The sequence below is a fragment of the Fragaria vesca genome, linkage group LG2 (assembly GCF_000184155.1).
Source record: "Fragaria vesca subsp. vesca linkage group LG2, FraVesHawaii_1.0, whole genome shotgun sequence".
Lineage (NCBI taxonomy): Eukaryota > Viridiplantae > Streptophyta > Magnoliopsida > Rosales > Rosaceae > Fragaria > Fragaria vesca.
This window is the reverse complement of record NC_020492.1, coordinates 12,732,522-12,752,810: the sequence shown is the minus strand read 5'-3', so window position 1 is coordinate 12,752,810 and position 20,289 is coordinate 12,732,522. Positions and strand designations below refer to the sequence as shown.

Here is a 20,289-nt window from a genome sequence, read left to right as displayed (position 1 = left end):
AACTTGAACCGTTCATGTTTATAACAGAAAAACGCAGTTTTGAGTGCCTTAATGATAACCAAATTAGCTAAAATTTTGCAGAGATGATCTATACATTAGTATCTAAATACTAGACGGTGGAGATGTGAAAATTCGATTGAAAAGTTAGTGTAAAGTGGAAATCTGCACCGTAAGAATAAATGCGGACGTCCGCAGCTGAGAATGACTGTATATATATACTAATGTACTAAGAATAAATGCACCCTTAATATACTAAGAATAAACGCACCCTTAATCTACTATGAGTTACTTTGTATGCTCAACTCGAGCTATCACTTGTGATATGTTTTGTGACATGCAAAATACTTTTGACTCGACACGAACCCTACCCATTGACAGCCCAACAAGTGCGTGTGTAAAATGACATTCTCAACTGCAATTTTCTCCATTCTTCAGTGTTGTACACCCGTTGCATATTCAGCAATGTTTTTCAGGCTTGGTCGACAGATATATTTGCTCTTATGGCTTTTATCAGTAATCACTTTAATTATGTTTCTGATTTATGAAGAAAAAAACAAGAGAAAAAGAATGTACTCAATCCAGAATCTAGCAGCCTTTTTTTTTTTTTTTGATCTGAATAATCTAGCAGCATTCATTCAGCAAGAATTGGAGACGAATGAAATCTCAAGCCCAGCCAATCATGAACCACGTCATTTATCCAATTTGTTCAACACTAACAAGAATAGAATAAATGAGTTACACCCATTACAATCCCACTACGATGCAATACCGACACAAATGGGCAGTCGAGAATTATTATGACAAAGTACACCAACGCGTAACTAAAACATAAGCTAGATGAGCCAGGTGTTTTAATACCAGCAATGCTGGTTAGTGTCTTTTTGTAGTTGTTTTCAAGGCTTTTGCCCCGTTTACGAAAAAAAAAAAAAAAAAAAGCATAAGCTAGATAAGCGGCCACTCACTGTCGAAGATTATGGGTGGGTTACAATACCTTCACAAGATTGCATATTTGACACTAGATCCTATTCTGCAGACTCCAGTGATTTTGTTGGTTTCTGTTTGTAACTTATCAGTTCCTCCATCTATAGTCAGAAAAAGAGATGTTTGACTTTGTATTGGTAAAATCATGCTCCTTTCCATCTCCCATCAGAATTGGGATGCTTTCCCCCCACGCTCTTGTCCATCATAATATTGGAAACTCTGTTAGTTTTAGTGCCTGCTGATCTTTTATATCTTCGTTCCTGTTCTAATGAAAACTTGTATCTCAGGAACAACGAATTTGCCATGACCCCTACAGAACTCAAGCCCATGAGAGCTCCAGCAATTGACGGAGTCAGTATGGTCCCAGTTACAGGCAGTAATACTCCAGCAGCAATTGGAAGTCCAATCTGTAAGAAAGCTAGAAGCATAAGCCAGGTACTGCTGCTGAAATGAGCAGGCACATACTATATTGAAAAGGAAATGAGAAAGAAACAAAAACAGATAGAAGCACCAAATAAGCTGTTGTGGATAGGAGACCAAAACACCACATAAAGTACACTACACCAAGAGAATCACACAAAGATAAGAACACAAACAGCAAATGCCTGTGGATGCAACCTAGGAGAAATGTTTGAAACAAAATCCCATGATAATGAGCGAAGTGGAATCTATTATTTCCACAGGTTGATTTTATCACAGTGAAATATTGGGCAATAAACATACAACAACCACTGGAACTAGAAAAACGGAGTCTATTAATGTCTAAACTTTTGCAATTCAATCCTTGGCATCTTTATGAAAAGTCAAAAGGAGCGGGAGTTTGTTTGATTTTATGTTTTCATATTGGCTTCTTGATTTTATGTTTCCATTTCAAACATCTCAGCACGCTACTGTTTCTCATCAAATAGCAAATGCCTAGTTGAGACAAATGCAAACACAGGTTAGATGCACACAAGGAGTTTTATCAACAACCAGGCACTACGCCTTGAGGCCTGCTATTTTAGATACTGGTCGCAACAATAGTGATTGAAAGATATAAACAATAAACCAAGATAAAACAGAAAAGCACAGACAATTTTTAGTCAAAGAAATCCTCCGTACATCCATCCACTTCACTATGGGAGAAAATAGAGTTTTGCAATCACAACTCCTCAAGATCTAATCCCAATTATATGCCCTTTGAGACCCTCTCTCAAATCCTAGAAGTACACTACCATCTGCCCTCTCTTTCTCCTCAGTATAAAGACTGAGTTGAAGACTGAAGTACACTCTACCATCAGCTGTCTTTCTTCTCAACAGTCTATGTACTTATAAATGACTCCAGGAGTTTATTGAAATTAGCATACAAAACCACCCTATCCCCTAATAACGCATATAATTGGCTTCTCTTTGAGTTTGATACGCGCTGAAGTTTATGGTTCACTCAATGATCCAAATTAACCAAACAAGGAACCCAATACTGACCTTCAGAAAATGGAATGATCTCTTTCTTATGAGTTTTTATTTTATTTTTTATTTTTTTTATTTTTTTAACACCTACCGCCGGGAGGAAAAGAAAAAGACAAAAGGAAAAAAAAGAGAGAGAATGGAATACATATATGATAATTAGCGAGTCATACATCATGAAAGAACACAGTTTCTAGGCAAAAGAACAGATTGATAAATTTTCAGACAAAATTGAGTAACTTACAATGTTGTATGCGAAAGCCCACCAAAGATTTTGCTTCACAGTTTTCATGGTTAGCCTGCTCAACTCCAAAGCATCAACCAACTGCACAAAGTTATATAGATCATTAAAGTTATACAACTTATCAGATGCAAAACACCTATATGCACATATACCTTCATTATGGTACCAAATATGGTATATTTACATAAGGTTTTTTTTTTTAAAAACATTTAAGATTAGTTTTTTTTTAATTTTTATTTTTTGCCAAGGTGATGTTCCTGAAGTTTGCTCATGTTTACTTCAAGAAGTTGAAGGCAGAAAGTTGCAGGTTTTAACTCACCACCATGGAGACCATTGTGTTTTGGTTTGTCAAAAGTCAACATACATTCATAGGATACTACACAAAATCAGCTTTGGGTAAGAAGGAATGTTGCATGTTGATTTTTGCCGAAGTTTATGAATCAATAAAAAAAATAGGTCACAAAAAGGGGAGTACATCCTACAATAAAGCAAAAGGTTAATAATACTAAAATGATTAATTGGATAATTTATGATACGAATATGCATATATATGCATATTCACAAAATATAGTTATCATATACATATTATTGATGATCTGCCCGTCACCCGTCTTGGGGTGTCTGAATGATTTTAATACTTTTTATATGAAGCAAAAGGTGCATCATCTGAAAAACAAAACCTCAGTTTAATTCAAAAACAGGATGTTTTCTGATTGCAACAAGTAGTTCATTGTTGACTACCAAAGTTAAATAGTGATATGTACCTGTGAAAGTCTATTGCCCAATAGAACAATAGAGGAGACCTCACTAGCAGCTCCAACACCACCACCCATGGCAATCCCAACATGTGATGAAGCTAAGGCGGCAGCATCATTGATTCCATCACCAACCATGGCAACAATATTCTGATCATTCTGAAGCTCAGTTATGAACTTCTTCTTTTCCCTTGGTTTAACACCAGATATTACCTGCAATCGACAGAATACATTTTATATTATTTGATAGGGAAATAATAGTGAAGTTCAGCTTGTCCGTAGATGTAAATGCTACATGGGCAGATGTACTGCAAAAACATTTCAAAATGCTCTTCTTGTTATATATGGAAATGCATAACTGTCATTGGATACCAAGAATCATCATATTGTTCAGTGTTTGCCTCCCAAATTCTCTACAAGCAACTTACACATAGAGCTTTGGAGTAAGAATACCGAACCATATAAAGGGCTTTTGGACAGGGCAGACCAAAACATAAATGATTCTCAGATCTCTTCAATAGTTATCTCTGAATACTCTCAGACACCTAAATACTGATTGAAACAACTACAATAATTTAACTAGGGACTCTGAGATAAACATTATGGTGGTTTTGTTCTTTACAATGCCAGCAGAAGTCCTGAGTTAAGGTTCAGAGATGGGCTGCAAAATGTTATTTCAAGAGCTTTTCTTCTTCTTTTTCTTTTTCACAAACGCCGACCAGTCCTAATTGGGGAATTTATACTCCATAAATAACAAGCACTGACGGTAATTACATCCATTAAGAATTTGTTATATTGATAGTCACAGCTGAGAACTACTCCTTCAAAACCACTTCTACTTTCAAAATCTCTCCTTTCAAAATCACCAGATTTATCTGATTTTATCATACCTGCAGTTTAACTGCAATACCTATATGATTTCTTCAACATAAGGCGCCTTTATCCGGCCTAGTTTACAAATTAAAGTCATTTTAAGGACGGAAATATGGTTTGTATTGTCTCAATCTTAATTAGCACCAGTGTGTAGTCATGGACAGATTCTGTTAGGAGGAAGAAGTAATTTAAAATCCCTGACCTTCTCTTTTGGAATACCAACTACAGATGCAACGTACTCTGCATTTTCTCTTTTGTCCCCAGATAGCATGTATACATTAATCCCTTGGCTAGATAAGGATTTAACAACTTGTCCGGCATCATCCCTTATCCGATCCTCAAAATAAATAAGACCCGCAAGAGTACTATCAATGGCAACATACACAACAGATTGACTTTTATGGGCCTCAACTTCTTCAAATGGATTCTTGTTGACTCCATGCCTGCAGAAATAACAAACAACCCAAGATAAAAGACGCTAAAAACACTACATTAAGAAAACTGGGATTGGGTGCGACAAAAAAGTGATTGAGCAAGATATACAGCGAATAAATCCAGTGTTGGGCTGTAATTGAGATGATTCTGTTAGCTTAGAACTATCTGAGAGATGAGGCTGTGAGAATGGCAATACAGATTAAGGTAAGTTTACAATTTGAAGTAGTACAGATGAGAAGGCCATTGAGGTGGCAACAGAATGGAATTATGCTGGTGCATCAGAAATCAAGAGAGATACAATTGAAGGAGAAGAAGGCCTGATGAGATATAGGTAAGAAAGCTGGTGAAGACTAGGGACTTTTTAAGGATAAAAATGGTTATGGTGAGGACAAGGAGTTCAAACAGTAAAAAGCAATAAGTTGAAAGGAAATCAAAGCCAAGTCATTTCATTCACACCCCAAACTGGGAGCATGATACAGATCCAAAAGAAAACTTGTAAGGGATTCCCTTACAAAAAGGACAGTAGTATGTGTTCTTGTATAGCTGATGAGACAAGGTCAATAGGTTTGCCATAATCTTGGGCATCAAGGACCAAATTGGTGTTGAGTGGTTGACTCTAACAGAGGGTCTAAATATCTGTGTCTCGGGAGCGCAATGTTCTGATACAAGGATAGATACTACAGAACAAGAGGGAGTTCTTGTTTGGCAATATGCCGAAATAAGTGGAATCCAGTAGTCAAATAATAAAAAATGCAACACGCAAAAGTTTTTATGTAAGCCTGTAGAAGTGCGAAAATTCCAATGTGACTTACCGTCGGACCCAATCCAAAGTCCCAACAGAAACCTGTTTATCTTCAACAATTGCTACAGCACCTGAGCCAGGTTCTTCTATGAATGTTCCATCTGCAACCTGCCAAAAAATAGCCTTTATTTCGTTGCAATGACTAGTTAATGTGCTATAAAAATTCATACAGATGCAGGTACAGTCATTTAGTCAGTAACATGCTCTGTTTCAGAACCAGGATATATCATCTATGTACTGGCTTGCAATACCCTTCTGAGTAGGAAATGCGAATACATGTCCCTCCATGTGAGGCCTGCTCAACTAAGGGACTGTTCTTGAAGGACTGTGAGGGACAAATGATTCTGACGGCTCAAAGTAAATGCACAGTTTTACATGTTTTAATTTCAGATGTATTTATATACATGTGGCTGAGATGCTATTGTCCCACACAGTCCCTTTGAACTTTCCATTATGTGAGCAAGATTGTTCCCCACGTAATACCTTTATATCCTGACAATTAACAGCCCGAGCGGCTTCCACAATAGCTTTCCCAACAGGATGAATTGTATTCGACTCTACTCCAGCAGCAAACTTCAGAACCTCAAGGTCTGACCAAGTGTGCTTTGACTTTTCTCTGTTAAAAAACCCACAATATATACATTAAAAAAAATAGAAAACAAAAATATATTCCAATCTAAATTTATCTCTATTTTTTTACGATAATTGATCTATTTTTCTTTCTTCTTTTCTTTTGATATAATATTATCTTAAAACTACAAGTAGTTATTTCAACAGGTCTTATATGTGCAACAGATTGTATATCCATAACTCAAGAACAATATTAGTTATTAAATAAACTTGTGCTTCTGACAGTTCCTTGAGGAAAAGAATTTCAAGCTCACAAGATTGTTTTGGATTCTTGAAACCTGTTTAAATTCAAACAGATCGAAGAAATTTACAGTATTCATGTTCAGAAAGACATTTGGGCCTTTAATCCAATGGATATATATTTGCAATGGAAACTCATAGAGAAACAACTTCAAATATCTAATCAACACATAGAATAGTGAGGATCAAAGACATCGGTTATGGCTTTAAAGCATGCTAAACCATTATCCATACAACAAAGAGTATGGATGCATTTCCAAATTTAGGACAATTAAGGTAAATTTAAAATTGTGACTTAAAGAATTAGTTATCCAATGCTAAAAAATTATCCTGTAAGATCGAAAAGTTCTGTCAGTACTCAACTCTAAGTCAGTAAGTTCTGCATGCTCGGGAGTCAAAATCTTTGTCACAACTGGCTTGCCCATTGTCAGAGTCCCTGTTTTATCAAATACTACAGTGTTCACCATCGAAAACTTCTCTAAAACATTTCCACCACGCAAAAGCAGTCTTCTTTTAGCTCCTAAGGAAGTTCCTACCTGGAATCACTTGAACATAAATTTGAATGCATACACGAGTACCCGCAAGTCTAAAAAACAAAACAACTAGAAGGAATGAAAGAATGCATAGATTTTACTTTTGATGTGCCAACGTCAAAAACAGACCTGTCTAAGTCTGATCCAAAATAGATGAGAAAATAAGTGATCATGGGGATATGGGAATAGGTTTCTTTAGAGTGCTCCAAACATATGGTGCAGCATATTAGTTGCAAGCTTTTCAGATATTGTATCGTTACGACAAACGCCACATTTCAGTCAATAACTATACGCAGCAACTACTGTTTTAAAAGCCAAGCTGGAGGCACAACTTAAGGGTGTGAATCAAAGAAAATCAGAACACATGACATCAATTTGCTTACACAAATAAGATAAAAGGACTACCTTGGGCCCATGAAACATTATTCAGCTTAGCACCAAATAAAAGTAGACAAGGGGACCCCTCATTTTTCATTTTGACAAATAATGAGACTCTATGCTCTACTGTAAATTAAATAAAACATATGGAAGCTAAAAGGCTTTTTTGACCCTCCACACACCAACCCCCCCCCCCCCCCAAAAAAAAAAAACCACTCACTAGCCAATTCCACAGCACCCGTCGGCTATGTCAAAAAACTTCAAAATCAATAAGGGCTACTTCTTCAGTTACCAGCACACCAAGCAAACTCAACATCTCTGATTTTTCTTTACCTATTTACTTTAAAAATCTTGTTTAGATGTGATTTTATGTTTTTGCTTTGCTAAATAATAATCAGGTGCTCGATGAGAAGGCAATCACTTGATAGAGCAAAAAATAGTTCGCTGTATGACTGAGAGTAGTATTTTCAGGAGATTACCAGTACAGCTGTAGGTGTAGCCAGCCCAAGGGCACACGGACAAGCAACAACCTGCACATAGAAAATATATGCTCAGTACGATGAACAAACCAGCAAACAATAAATAAAGACGGAAATATTTTAAAAACATAGAAAAAAAATAGTCAATTAATCTATGGAGCTAGGAAGAATTTAAAAATCTGACTATTGTTCATCTTCAATTGCAATCTGTTTCAGCAAAAATATCGCTGTGTAAAGGCAATACCAGTTTCAGCCAAATAAATAAATAAAGAACTAAATAAAGCCAGGACCACAGCATATAAAATAGAAACATTTTATTCTTTGTGAATAGAATCAGCTTTTTATTGAAACAAAAAGCAAAGTACAAGGACGCGGACAAGGAGCGCTTAAAAAGCTAAAGGGGGCTGCTAGCACTAGAGGCTTACCTAATAATGCTAAAACAAAGTTAGGGGCTTATACTACAGCTGCTTGCCAGTAAAGGGTAATGGAAGAAAGATCTAATACTCAAAATCCTTAGAAGTACAAGCCCATAGGGATGCCCAGAACTTAAGTCTCTCCCACAGGTCTTATCACCAACCCGCTGTAGGTTTGAAAACAATGTTTTATTTATTTCCATCCACACCACTCAAACTACAGTAAGAACCCCGCAACCCCAACCTCAAAGGATTCTGGCCTGTTCCTTTTACCAAAAGCTAAAGGATTTTCATTCAGCAAGTCAGTCCTCTCTAATGGAGTTGTCCAGTCCACTCTTGCCTCCCTAAATAACGTCTTGCATATGAAAGTTGCCACTTCACAGTATACAAAGACATGATCAACACAGCATATGAAATATAATTACTGAAAAAGTATAATAACACAGCATAAATGCCAAAGTATCCTGTGAGGTTTATGCAGATTTAAAGGGTTGGGTAAAGAGTTTCCACACTGGAAACTACAACCTTGTCTAAGAGTTTAAAAGGGATTGGCCTTCCAGCCATTGTCACGTTGTTGTGAGCGAGATGCTCGGTTTATTAAAAAAGCACACTTTTAAATTCATGAAGGAAATTCTTAATTGCTCATACCAGAACACTGCAAGAGAGTTGCAAAGCTAAAGAAACTGAATTTCCTCCTTGAAGAACACCAGGTAAAATATTTCCACCAACCAAACTCCAGAACAAAAATGTAGCCGCAGAGAGTCCCATTACACCATATGTAAAATGCCCAGATACCTAGTAAAACAAACCAAACAAAAGATTAGTTCAGCCATTTCAGTAAATCAGATTATCAAATTATATCACAACAGTGCACTTGAAAGGTGTTGCATTTCAATTCATATTTTCTTCAGATCCCTCACTCCTGAATGAGAAAATGAACGTAGAAGAAGTTTAGCAAAAACATATCCTGATTCCTGCTAGTTTGCATCAGTGTGGATGTAAATGAACCAGAGCGCCTTTGATGTAGTTAAAAATCACTCATAACACTCATCTCATACAAGTGATGGCTAATCAGCTAAGTAATAGTGTCCTTTGCCAACTCTATGTACCATTTTCAGGCAACAGTCTCATTTGTCAGTCCTCTTTGTAGGTGTAGCACCAGTTTTCAATCCATCATAGTTTTTAGCTCTGTGAATGTCAACGGCATTATAACCAGTTTTCAATGGTTTAAGACGGGGACTTTTTCGGGAGAGCCTTGGCATAAAGCGCATAAGGCGTAAGCCTTATGATATAATTAAGTATATATTATTACATATATATACATAAAGAGAAAACATTAATACATAAAAATCCACTAACATGTTTAGATACATATCAGATTTACAATTCAAACTCTATACATATCTGATTAGACTCAGCAATTCAAACTCAAATCAAACTCAACTTTTATATATATCACCACTACTGTTTCATTCGCATATTTTCTCTACCACTAGTACTGTTTCCCCTTTACACAGCAACCAGGTAATTTCTTATTTGGCAAACTAGTATCATACCCTTCTGTCATCAAACGCGTACATCAACCCCATCTTGAGCACCCTCAGACAGTGGCGAAGGCAGAAAAATATATAAATGGGGGGAACAAATTTTTTTTTTTCTTTTGCGATGAGAACTTTTTATTTTTTATCAAGAGAAATGCATAGAATCAACACGAAAAGAAAGCGATATGCACAACATGGAACGATGGAAGAGAATGAGAAAATGCATAGAGGAAGAAGAGGAGAGAATTGTAACTGCAGAGCTAATAAAATAAGATCATATTATGAAGTGGTGAGGATAAAAAAGACACCCAGATAAATATGAGTTTTAGTGGGTTTCACTTGTATATATCCCCAGAAAACAAACTCCCACTACACGTCTAGTCTATAGCTTTTTAGAAAAAATGAAGAAGCTTCACTAAGGGGACCAAAAGCCCAGCCAAAAAACTAAACCCAAATACAAGAACTAGAAGAGAATAGCTAATAATCATCTAGTTCCAATCAGAAGTAAAGAAGATGAATAGCTTAACTCCCTTAAGCCTTCGTAACAGTTCACGCTAGTCTACAGTTGTGGGGGCACAAAGAAGGTCTCTTCACCAACTTCTAATTTTTGTGGGGGCATGGACCCTCACTGGACCTGCATTGGCTCCGCCAATTCCCTCAGATGGATAAGATCGAGGACAGCACATAAAAGAAAGTAGATTGCTGTTTTGTTCACAAGAACCCACCAAAACAGGCAGATGATCTTGCTGCAATCTCACGTAGAACGTTGGAAGACGTTTCAAAGAGGTAAGGAACCGACCATGATCACTGCCTCTCAACTAGCTCGATGAAAGACCTTAGGAGTCTAGCTCTCATTCTTTAGCTTCAAGTAACGACTTAATGGAAAAAAGACAAACAAAAACAAATTCTGCGTGTCCGCACAAGGCGCCTTACATGCGCCTTCTCCGCCTTTTTGAACCTCAAGTCAGGCACACCTTCTAATTCATTACTCAGAATAACCAAAATCCTTAGTTCAGTATTCCACCATGTTAACCAAACAGGTACAAAAGATTACCTTAGTCTTCACTAATGATGTTCAGGCAACAGGTAACCAATCTAAATGTCTTTCCCGCCACTAGACATAATAAATATTTATATCCGTAATGACAATCAAAATGACAACATTGAGCTGTCTTTTGAGGAACACTTGATCAATCCTGCTTATTATAAATATCCAACAACAACAAACAAGGCATCCATGGCCATATGGATTAGCAGTCCTTTTTTCCCACCATTACTTTCTAGGAGGAAGGGTGAGAAAGGACTGCCACAGAACCCCAACAAAACCACAAAACTATCTTACATCTCTTACAGAGAAACATAAGTTTTGTCTGACTGAAAAGATTCTAGTCAAATTTTTAAGTACAAGCTACAACTGTAAGAACCCAGTACCCCTTCCAACCAAAACAAAAAACAAAAAATAAAAGAACAAAAAACAAGAAAAAACAAACAAACAAAGAACGGAAAAATATACATAAACACTGGAGCAAGAATAGAAGAAAAAAAACAAAAACAAAACAAACAGCAGTTAGTCCAGTAAGAAAAGCCTAGCCCACTTGACTTGGACATCTCAATTTTATTTTTGCTCAAATTGAAGATACAGTACGGAAAACAGGATAAGTGGGTAGGCAGTAATGTGGTTTAGGTCCTTTGGTTTTTTTTTTTTCCTTATATTTTATATTTTACTTATGTTATTTTTGCACCCTGACATAATTGTCCCATATAATATTAATTTGAAGTTAGGGGTTGGTTAGGGTTTTAAATGTTCACCAGAGCCAAGTTTTCAATATATATAGATTACAAGTTCAGATGGATACCGCTGCTGTGTAAACTTAACTGCAGAGTAATGCTTAATGCTTATTCAAGTGCTTTAAGAAAGAATGATGACCTTATCAGCCAGCCGCTGGACTGGAGCCTCCTGACTCTGTGCTTCTTCTACTAGACGAACAATGTCTGCCATAGCAGTCTCACCACCTGGTCTCTGCACTACAATCGTAAGACTTCCATTGAGATTTATGCTTCCAGCTTGAACTTGACTCTGGCATAAGAAGAAGAACCATATTATAAATATCTTCAACATATAAACCAAATGAAGTAAATAATGTATAGAGAGGCCCATTCTCAGCAAGCACATATATACCCCAGGTAGTTTGGTCACAGGCAATGGCTCTCCAGTAAAACTTGACTCATCAATGGTACTTCTGCCAGCTTTAACAATTCCATCTACTGGAACACGGTCCTAATGCAATGGGAAAGGTAAATTAAACTCACATTAGCTTGTATTCTAAATTTATAATTCACAAATTACTATAATTAGCACCACAAAAAGAAGTTATAATACTAGAAGATTAACGAAAGAGGTAGTAATACAAATGGCATCCCACGGAATAAAAGAACAATCTCCTAAAAGCAAAATTCAATCTAAGTACAGGTGGGAAAGCTACACATAGTTTATATTCAAGGGAAGGTACAAACAACAAATATTAAATGACAAGTTATACATACTCCAGGTAGTACAACAACTTGATCTCCTACACAGAGGCTGTTAGATGGAACTTCCACTATTGTTTCCGACTCTTTAACACCATCATTGACAAGAAGACGAGCTTTTGCCGGTAAAATACTAAGAAGCTCAGTCATATCACTGCTTGCTCTGATTTTAGCTCTTTGTTCAAGATTCCTCCCCAGCAGTACGAATGCTATCAACATAATTGGTTCTTCAAAGAAAGTCTTCCAACCCTGCATCCAGAAGCTTCCATTGAGCATCACAAAAGACGCAACAAGAAGAGTACAGATATGTTCCTAGGCATCTGTATTAATTAAGTAAACAAAAAGGTAGAATAGTGAATTACGAATATGGAATCAATGAAGTAAAAAGATAAAGAAGACGCAATTTAAACGTGAGCAAGTCAAACTATTGTATCTACGCCACCCAGAATTTTTTCATCACAGCACATCTCCGAATATTCTCAGTCATATCACCATTATAGCAACACGTGCGATTAATGAGTATCATATTTTAGTTGTATGGGCATTAACATAAAAGATGTCAAGTACAGAAAAAAAATACACCAACTGATAAGATAATAAAAATACAAAACATTTGTTCACCTGCATCCTAACCGCTGAAGCTTTTAAGAATAGTAGTAAACAAATAAACTTTAAAATGGAACCACTTAGGCTGTTAGGGGATCCCCAACTTGAATACTTGCAATTGCTTCCTATATATAAGTTTAACTCCACATGTAGGAGAGACCGACATATGGAGGGGAGTCCCACGTTAATTACAAAGCGGGAAGGAGGGGTTGGGGGGGGGGGGGGGGGGGGGTGGAGGATTTATGTGAGGAGTCCTAGGAAAGCAAACCAATTGTTGTTCACCATCTTAACAATTAGGAATCCAATTTTTTCATCCAGCATTATTAATTAGAACTTCATAAACGGACAAGATCCATAATGAAGAACATGATTAGAACCAACCAGTTTTGGTATAAGGGCAGCTAATGAACTGACTGCAAATGAAGATAAAGCGCCAAGACCAACTAAAGTGTTCATGTTTGGAGCCCCTTTAACAAGACTCTTCAAACCATCAAGGATAAGCTGACGCCCAGGACCAACCAATGTGAATAAAGATAAAGACATATGGAATCCTGTTGAATGAAAAGCATGGATCCACGAAGCCATAGGTCCAAAGAAATGAGAAAGATGACCAACTAGGCAGACAGCACAAAGAGCCCAAGAGAAAGCAAGCTCATGACCTAACCAAAGAAACAAGACAAATAGCAATTAGATGCACCAAGCAATGCATAAAAATGAAAAGTAAAATAATACATATAAAAATAAAACATCAGTAGTAAGAGCTTTGAAGCAGTGTACAAGTGAGCTGGACAAACCGATATAATTCAGTATACTAGAGATGCTCATTACTTAGAGATGTCTACCACTTTCTTTCAGGCGTTTGTGCTTATCTTCCATTTTCCCTTTGAAAATTTTAAGAAAACTGTTTCTTCCTGAATCTGCACATAAGGAATAACCAATTAATACAGACATTAAAGAGATAGTTCATAAGGATGCAAATTATTGAAATTAAAAAAAGGAAATAAAAAAGTCTGCGAGCAGTGGAAATGGAAGAACTCGGTAATAATGTATACACATAAAAATCCAAAAAAAAAAAAAAGAAACCTACGTCACGGTCGCACAAAGAAAACCTCAACAAAAACTATTTTATCAGGACTCCTTACAAAAGGCTACAAAATCCAGGGTCACAGATTAATAGCATATTTGATGAATTGTGAACCAAATAATAACCAACCTAAGCAATGAATAGGAATAACGAATGAGTTTAAGTTACTTGGTTGAAATTTGGTTTCCATGAGAAGTGCCATTAATATACAGAACTTTAATTTTGGGAAAGACAGAAAAACAGAGGAGAGAGAGGGAGACAGGGAGAGAGAGATGCAAAAGATTGACAGGCAGTTTAGAAAAGTTAAAAATGCTAAGCCTGCGAGATGAATAGAAACACTTGCCAAATAATGTTAACTAACTATAAGAAATAAGCTTAAAATGCTTGAATAAGACTCTTAAAGAAAGAAATGTATTTTTCTGTCCTAATTAAAACCATCACTTAGTCTCCAATAGTGACAAGTCTTGTGTTCCTCTTGATCTAGATGGTTTCCGATAAGTAGCCAGAACTGCATGATGCAATAAAAGAATAGCCTTCTCATTTGACCCAGAACTCAAAAACACTAAAACTCTTAAAGATAGCAGTTTATAGACATAATCGAGACTACACAAGGAGCAATTCTAAAATTAATATATGCATATATAGAAGGCCCTCCCACTAAGGGATCCCCATTTTTTGACTATTTGAGGAATCGCAGGTAGAACTCACAATTTAATCTCACTGCTATGATCTAAATTTTGCATTTTTAAGGTCATGGCTTGTAGATCACCTCTGCAAATATCAGCCAAATGGGAGGTATCATGATCAGCAAAGAAGGATCCCCACTTAGTGCACATACCATAAAGTATCATGATCTTAATGAACAGTTTTCAACTGTGTTCGTCTATTTGTTTGATCCTTTTCCAACTTGATCCTTCTTTGCTTTCAATTGGATCTAACAAATGAATGATGTCTGGACCAGAATTTGCCAGAACTTTTCTAGTGAGTACTCCTATGTTACCAAAGATTATCCCTACAGGAAAAAAGATGGATTTTCGTAATGTACTGAAACCCCATCAGAGTTGCAATCCAACTAAATTCTTTGGATGACGACAGCTATGATCTTGGCAGATGCAGTAAAATCAGGCAGTGAGAAGGAGGAGGCTCCAACGGAGTTGCCAATCTGAGCCTGGATTAAATTCATGGGAGTGACACAAAATGAACTCAAGCTTGGAGCTTCAGAAGTGAATCAGTAATGGAACCAAGCTTGAGGTTGTAGACTCAAGACCGGGCACAAAATGTTTGATCTTTTCTTGTTTCTTAGATGGAGCTTTATAGCTAGAAGTTTCAGCTATACCTAGAGCATTCTCTAAAACAAAGTGCTGACTACATATTGCATGGAAGAGAAGATACTATGTCTTAGATATTTGTGGACAAAAAACAAATAGAGTATATTCCAAGATCAACTATGACCATATGGACAAACCATTAGTCTAAGTCTCAAATACATAATACAACAAAATATTTGAAAATATGGAGCCCTATATTCCTAATGACAACTAAGAGATTTCTAAGCTCAAGTGGAACTGCACATTCTCCAAAACAAATGGGTGCTCTGCATAGAATTGCTCTCAAACCAATCCCCCAAACAGTTGAGACTACCTAAAGAAGCAAGTGATTTGTATCAATAACACAGTTTAAGCGTCTATGTTTACATCTAAAAAAATTGGAAAAGTAAAACATTATTTGCATATACACATCACGGAAATTAAATCCAATGATATGTGGACATACCATAAAGAATTATGGTTGATCCTGAAAAGAAATGTTTTGGTTCTATGGTGATATATCTCCTTGTGTAGCACCCCGACCTGCCACTTAACCCAGAACACTTCACATAATCAATTAAGAACCCTAAACATATGATTATTTCTACTGTGATTTCCGATATTAGGGTGTTAACTAGGCAACCAGAAGTATATGTATATAAGTATCATCAAGAAATATATACATTATGATCTTGCATAGTGAAAGAACCAGAGAAACCGTTTTCATGCAATAGTAGTGTTTGTTGACATAAAACAAATAAAGGAATTTGGGTATTAATCAGAAACAGAAGCATGTTCAGGACTGAATATGAACGGAGCTCTATAGCCTTTCAGATCCAAGAGGAGAACACAAATAGGATGCAAAGTATGCTTGTCAGTGTGATTGAATGTCAAACTCTTATGGTCCAGAAGTTAATTAGGTAAAGATCAGCTGCAAAGAAACCTCAAGTATTTGTCTAATGATAAAGCTATTTTATAGGCAGTCCAATTTAATAAAACGACTAATAGACCATAGACAGAATAATGCGGTTTAACAAATTATTACTGTAGTTTCAAATGCAGAAATTTATGTCATTGAAATTTCAAAAGTCAAATCTGAAGCATAATTGTGGACTTAAACCCAAAGACCCTCATATAGGTAATAGGTTTTGTTCTTTCTATTCCGAAAAGAAAAATGTAGTGTGCAAAAGAAGAAACATTAGAGTCAGGATTGTACTGTGATATCAAAGTAGTGATATTTTCTGTCTGTGATGAGCTTGCAGTAGGTTGTTGGTTAGAGACATAGAGATGGTACGACCAAGTTCTCATTCTTTGCATTCTATAAAATTTAGTGAGTAAGATTTAACTGGAAAGTCTATAGACCAGTGCTTTCAAACCTTCTGTGTACCACTAGCAATATTTGAGGCTTTTAGATTCTACATTTCATCTCAGTCAATCTGAAGTAGTCCCACACCCCTGAGGAACTGAGAAAAGTATATGAGCCTCCACCAATTGCCAGTTGCATTTGGATGTGATTCTTTAATTCATAGATGGTATGGGAGACAAGTGAACTGCAGGCAGGGACAAGTTCATGACTCCAGCTCTGGAGTGTAGGATAAGTGCCAAGTGACTACAACACGGGCGATCTTGGAGCATTTTCATATTCCCATATTACCTACGTATGTTTTTTTTTTTGTGTGAAGGCATTATGATGGAGCAGCCATAAGCTGGCTGGAACAGATATATCCTATTTGGAAGCCAAAGACTAAACCCAACCCTTTTTGGTCCAAAGGAAAGTCTCCATGGTAGTTTAAGGGTCTTGTAAGTTAATTTTCAGTTTAGGGAAGAATAATCATGAGTCTAGTGATTTTTAAGATTCTATTAAAGTCTGAGTACTCAAGGGTTTTGAGTGTGTCTTTTATGCCTATTTAAGTCTTTAAGTATTTTTATTATTAATAAGTTTTATTAGTCTTATGGTATTCTAGGAGTCTAATAGGGTTGTATTTGAAGCCTATAAATATGGCTTTCTAATGTAATCCGAATATCAGATTGGAATGAATTGAGATTTTACCTTACTGAAGGCTTGGCCTTGTTTCCTCTCCCCTAACCTCCCTCATTTTTCTCCCTTCTACAGCTAAGAAACCTCTGTTTCTACTAATACGCTTCTGTTTTCTTAATCTCTCAACATTCTAAAGCCCACCCTATTCACTCTCTCACCATCTTCTGTTCCTCCCTGCATCAGTTTGGTACCAGAGCAAAACATCTTATTTTCTCATTCTCCTTACCCTTAGGCAATCTCTAATGGATGGTTCTAAACTAAAGTATAGAAACTTTTAGTCTAATTGATGGAATAGAACATAACAGTTTCCTTTTAAAGTTCTAAAATACTGAAGTTTCAAATTAGGAACATGAAATAGAACATTTGCTACATTGTTTGGAAGACTTCAAACGGCATCAGTTGGCAGAGGAGCGAAAGATCTCTTTTTTGCAGAAGCTAGGGAACAGCTAAAAATACCAACAGACTCATTTTGCAGTTATTAGAACTTGGGAAGACATGAAGATGACTTTGACAAGTTTCTCTGTGCCACCTATTTACAAGCAATGGGTCGTTTGTGGAATTGGTGCAAGGAAGCCTATCGGTTGAGGAGTATACTAATTAAGTTCTTTATTTTGGCTGCAAAATCTGATTTTCCATGGAATGAAGACATCATGATATCGATGTGCCACAAGGGCTTGAATCCTCATATTTCTTCGGGATAGCAGCATGTCGATGTCAAATCTATCCTATGAATGATGCTGTCCAGATAGCATACCAAATGGAGGAAGAATATATCAAGAAATTGTCCATGTCATTCTCAAACAAAGGGAAGACACTAGACATATCATCTGTAGGATTCACACCTACATCTAGTGATTCTGATGAGGACATCACAGTCAAACATTTTAAGGTTTATGAGGGAAAGAAATGGAAAAAGAGAGCCCCTAATCATTCCCTTTCCAGATGGATTAATGCTCTCAACATAATCTTCCCAGCTTGGAGTGAAAGCCAAGTCTGATTCTAGAAGTCTCTAAGCTTCTTGTGTCTTTTCACATTTCCATTTCAGTTTAGAAGTTCTAGGATATCTAACAGTTCTAAGGAGTCTTTAATGCTAGTTAATGTCAGTTATCTGCTCTCGTATAAATAAGTGTAAGTGCCTAATGGCTGGTCATGTTATGTTATGTGATATGAGTAATATTATGTGTTTCTAAGTTTTCCTGTGATGGGATTGGCGTGAAGCCTAGTTTTGGGTGAGAAGCCTAGTTTTGGTTGAGAACTTAGTTTTGGGTGAGTAACCTAAGTCCTAATAAATACACTAATGAACCAATGTACATTATGTACACTGCATTGTATGTATATGATGTTCCTAAAACTTGAACCTCATTAATAATAATAATAATAATAATAAATTAAATTAAAAAAAACAAGGGAGCAGCATTGTTGTGTGCATGAACCTACCTATGTCATCTGAGAACACTAACCATGAAATTTTTAACCAAGCATACAATTTTCGAATAAATAAAATGAGATTCATACCCAAATATGAGCAACACAAAAAAAAAAAATACGAACCAATAAATTGTTGACGGTAATGAAATTTGAAATGCTTACCACGGATGTTAGAATTGAAACCACAATTAGTCAAATGCTTTGCAAGTGTCTCTCCCAACTGCTGTTGCCAGTTTGGTGTAAGCTTGGCTTCAGACACAGGCCAGACAATTGCCACCTCAGTCGTAAGATTTACACTAGCAGATGACACCTGTGGCTGCCATAAAATAAAAGAATCTGTTCAGTTAGCAAAATAGGGCAAAAGCTGATCATCTAACCAAACTGGCATTCCCCAAAACCATATAATGATAAGCAAAAGAGAGAAACTTTGTAGCTTCTTCTTCTTTTCAAGATCTCTAAAACTTGAGAACACCGACAACAACCAAAAGGAAAATCTGAGTTCTAACATTACCCATCCTACTTGGTTAATTGGTCTATATCTCCATTTCATGCTCATTTCTTATATCATTTGGTACAGAACACAGTCCATAACTCCTCTTTGAAACAAGAATGTCTACATGACATTCAATTAAACACTTCATCATATACAGCCGAATCAAAGAGCATTAAACTAAACAGAAGAGGCATTTGAGAAAGAAAATGAAAAAGTGAAATCATTACTCACTTGGCTTTCTAGAATTCGCTTCACACTTGCTGCACATCCTCCGCATGTCATTCCCTATTGGAAATTGAGCACCTCCAAGAGTCAGACACAAACAAGCAATGAAAGAGAGAGGAATGAGATTGAGAATGGATTGCATACTCCAACATCGAGCATTATGACGTCAGTCGAGATGGCCGAGGCCTCATCGCAGCCAGAAGCAACGACATTCGACTTGGCATCGCCACCGTCGGAACCACCACCACCATCGCCGCCGCTGCCACCACTCTCTCCGCCAAAGCCGCCATTTCCACCGCCGGAAGCAAACGACGCTTGGTTGGTCGCAACGCAGTGTAAACGACGCCGTGTGGGAGGATCGACGAGGCAGAGGCTCCTCCTCAGGGTGGATGAAGAGAGAGGAGGGCTCTGCCGCTGCCCATGGAAGCCGGCGTAGTTGCAAGTGAGCCGGCGAGCTATCAATCGAGTCGCGAGGGGTTGAGTAGGAAAGATCTTGCAGAGCCGCCGGTTCAGGGCTTTGGTGACGGTGAGTAGAGCCAATGTGGTCGATGTGCTCGCGTTCAGTGTTGACTCCATTGCAGAGAGATGCCTAAATCTCTATCCCTCTTATCTGCTTTATTATATGCTATGCTGCTACGAAAAACAAAACCAACAGATAAAAACAAAAAGGGTGAGATTTTTTTTTTTTTTTTTTATTAGATGAAATTTACACGACCTAAATTACAATTCAAACATCATATCTCATATTTTATATGAAAATATCAAACATATTCATGTTTTAATCTGTCCAAGATTTAGACATTTTTAACATTTCCATATAAAAAGTGGG

General features: G+C 36.9%; 1 protein-coding gene across 1 annotated transcript; it reads right to left on the bottom strand.

The window, feature by feature from the left end:
- Nucleotides 1-998: 998 nt before the first annotated feature.
- On the bottom strand, nt 999-20,078 carry LOC101314424 (copper-transporting ATPase PAA1, chloroplastic-like). The gene is made up of 17 exons (XM_004290377.1): nt 19,605-20,078; nt 19,467-19,520; nt 18,905-19,058; nt 13,728-13,802; nt 13,267-13,544; nt 12,295-12,528; nt 11,930-12,028; nt 11,678-11,827; nt 8,858-9,004; nt 7,797-7,847; nt 6,770-6,942; nt 6,020-6,152; nt 5,547-5,644; nt 4,502-4,742; nt 3,436-3,639; nt 2,672-2,752; nt 999-1,388 (listed from the first exon to the last, which is right to left on the bottom strand). Exons 1-17 carry the CDS (start codon nt 20,034-20,036, stop codon nt 1,125-1,127), a joined length of 2,868 nt encoding a protein of 955 aa, XP_004290425.1. The 5' UTR covers nt 20,037-20,078; the 3' UTR covers nt 999-1,124.
- Nucleotides 20,079-20,289: the final 211 nt, after the last annotated feature.

Coding starts and splice junctions, on each gene's coding strand:
- LOC101314424 (XM_004290377.1), bottom strand. CDS start 20,036: ATGGAGTCAACACTGAACGCGAGCACATCGACCACATTGGCTCTACTC. Junction 9,005..11,677: donor TCCAGCGGCTGGCTGATAAG/GTCATCATTCTT, acceptor TTGTTTTACTAG/GTATCTGGGCATTTTACATA. Junction 7,848..8,857: donor AACTCTCTTGCAGTGTTCTG/GTATGAGCAATT, acceptor TTCTATGTGCAG/GTTGTTGCTTGTCCGTGTGC.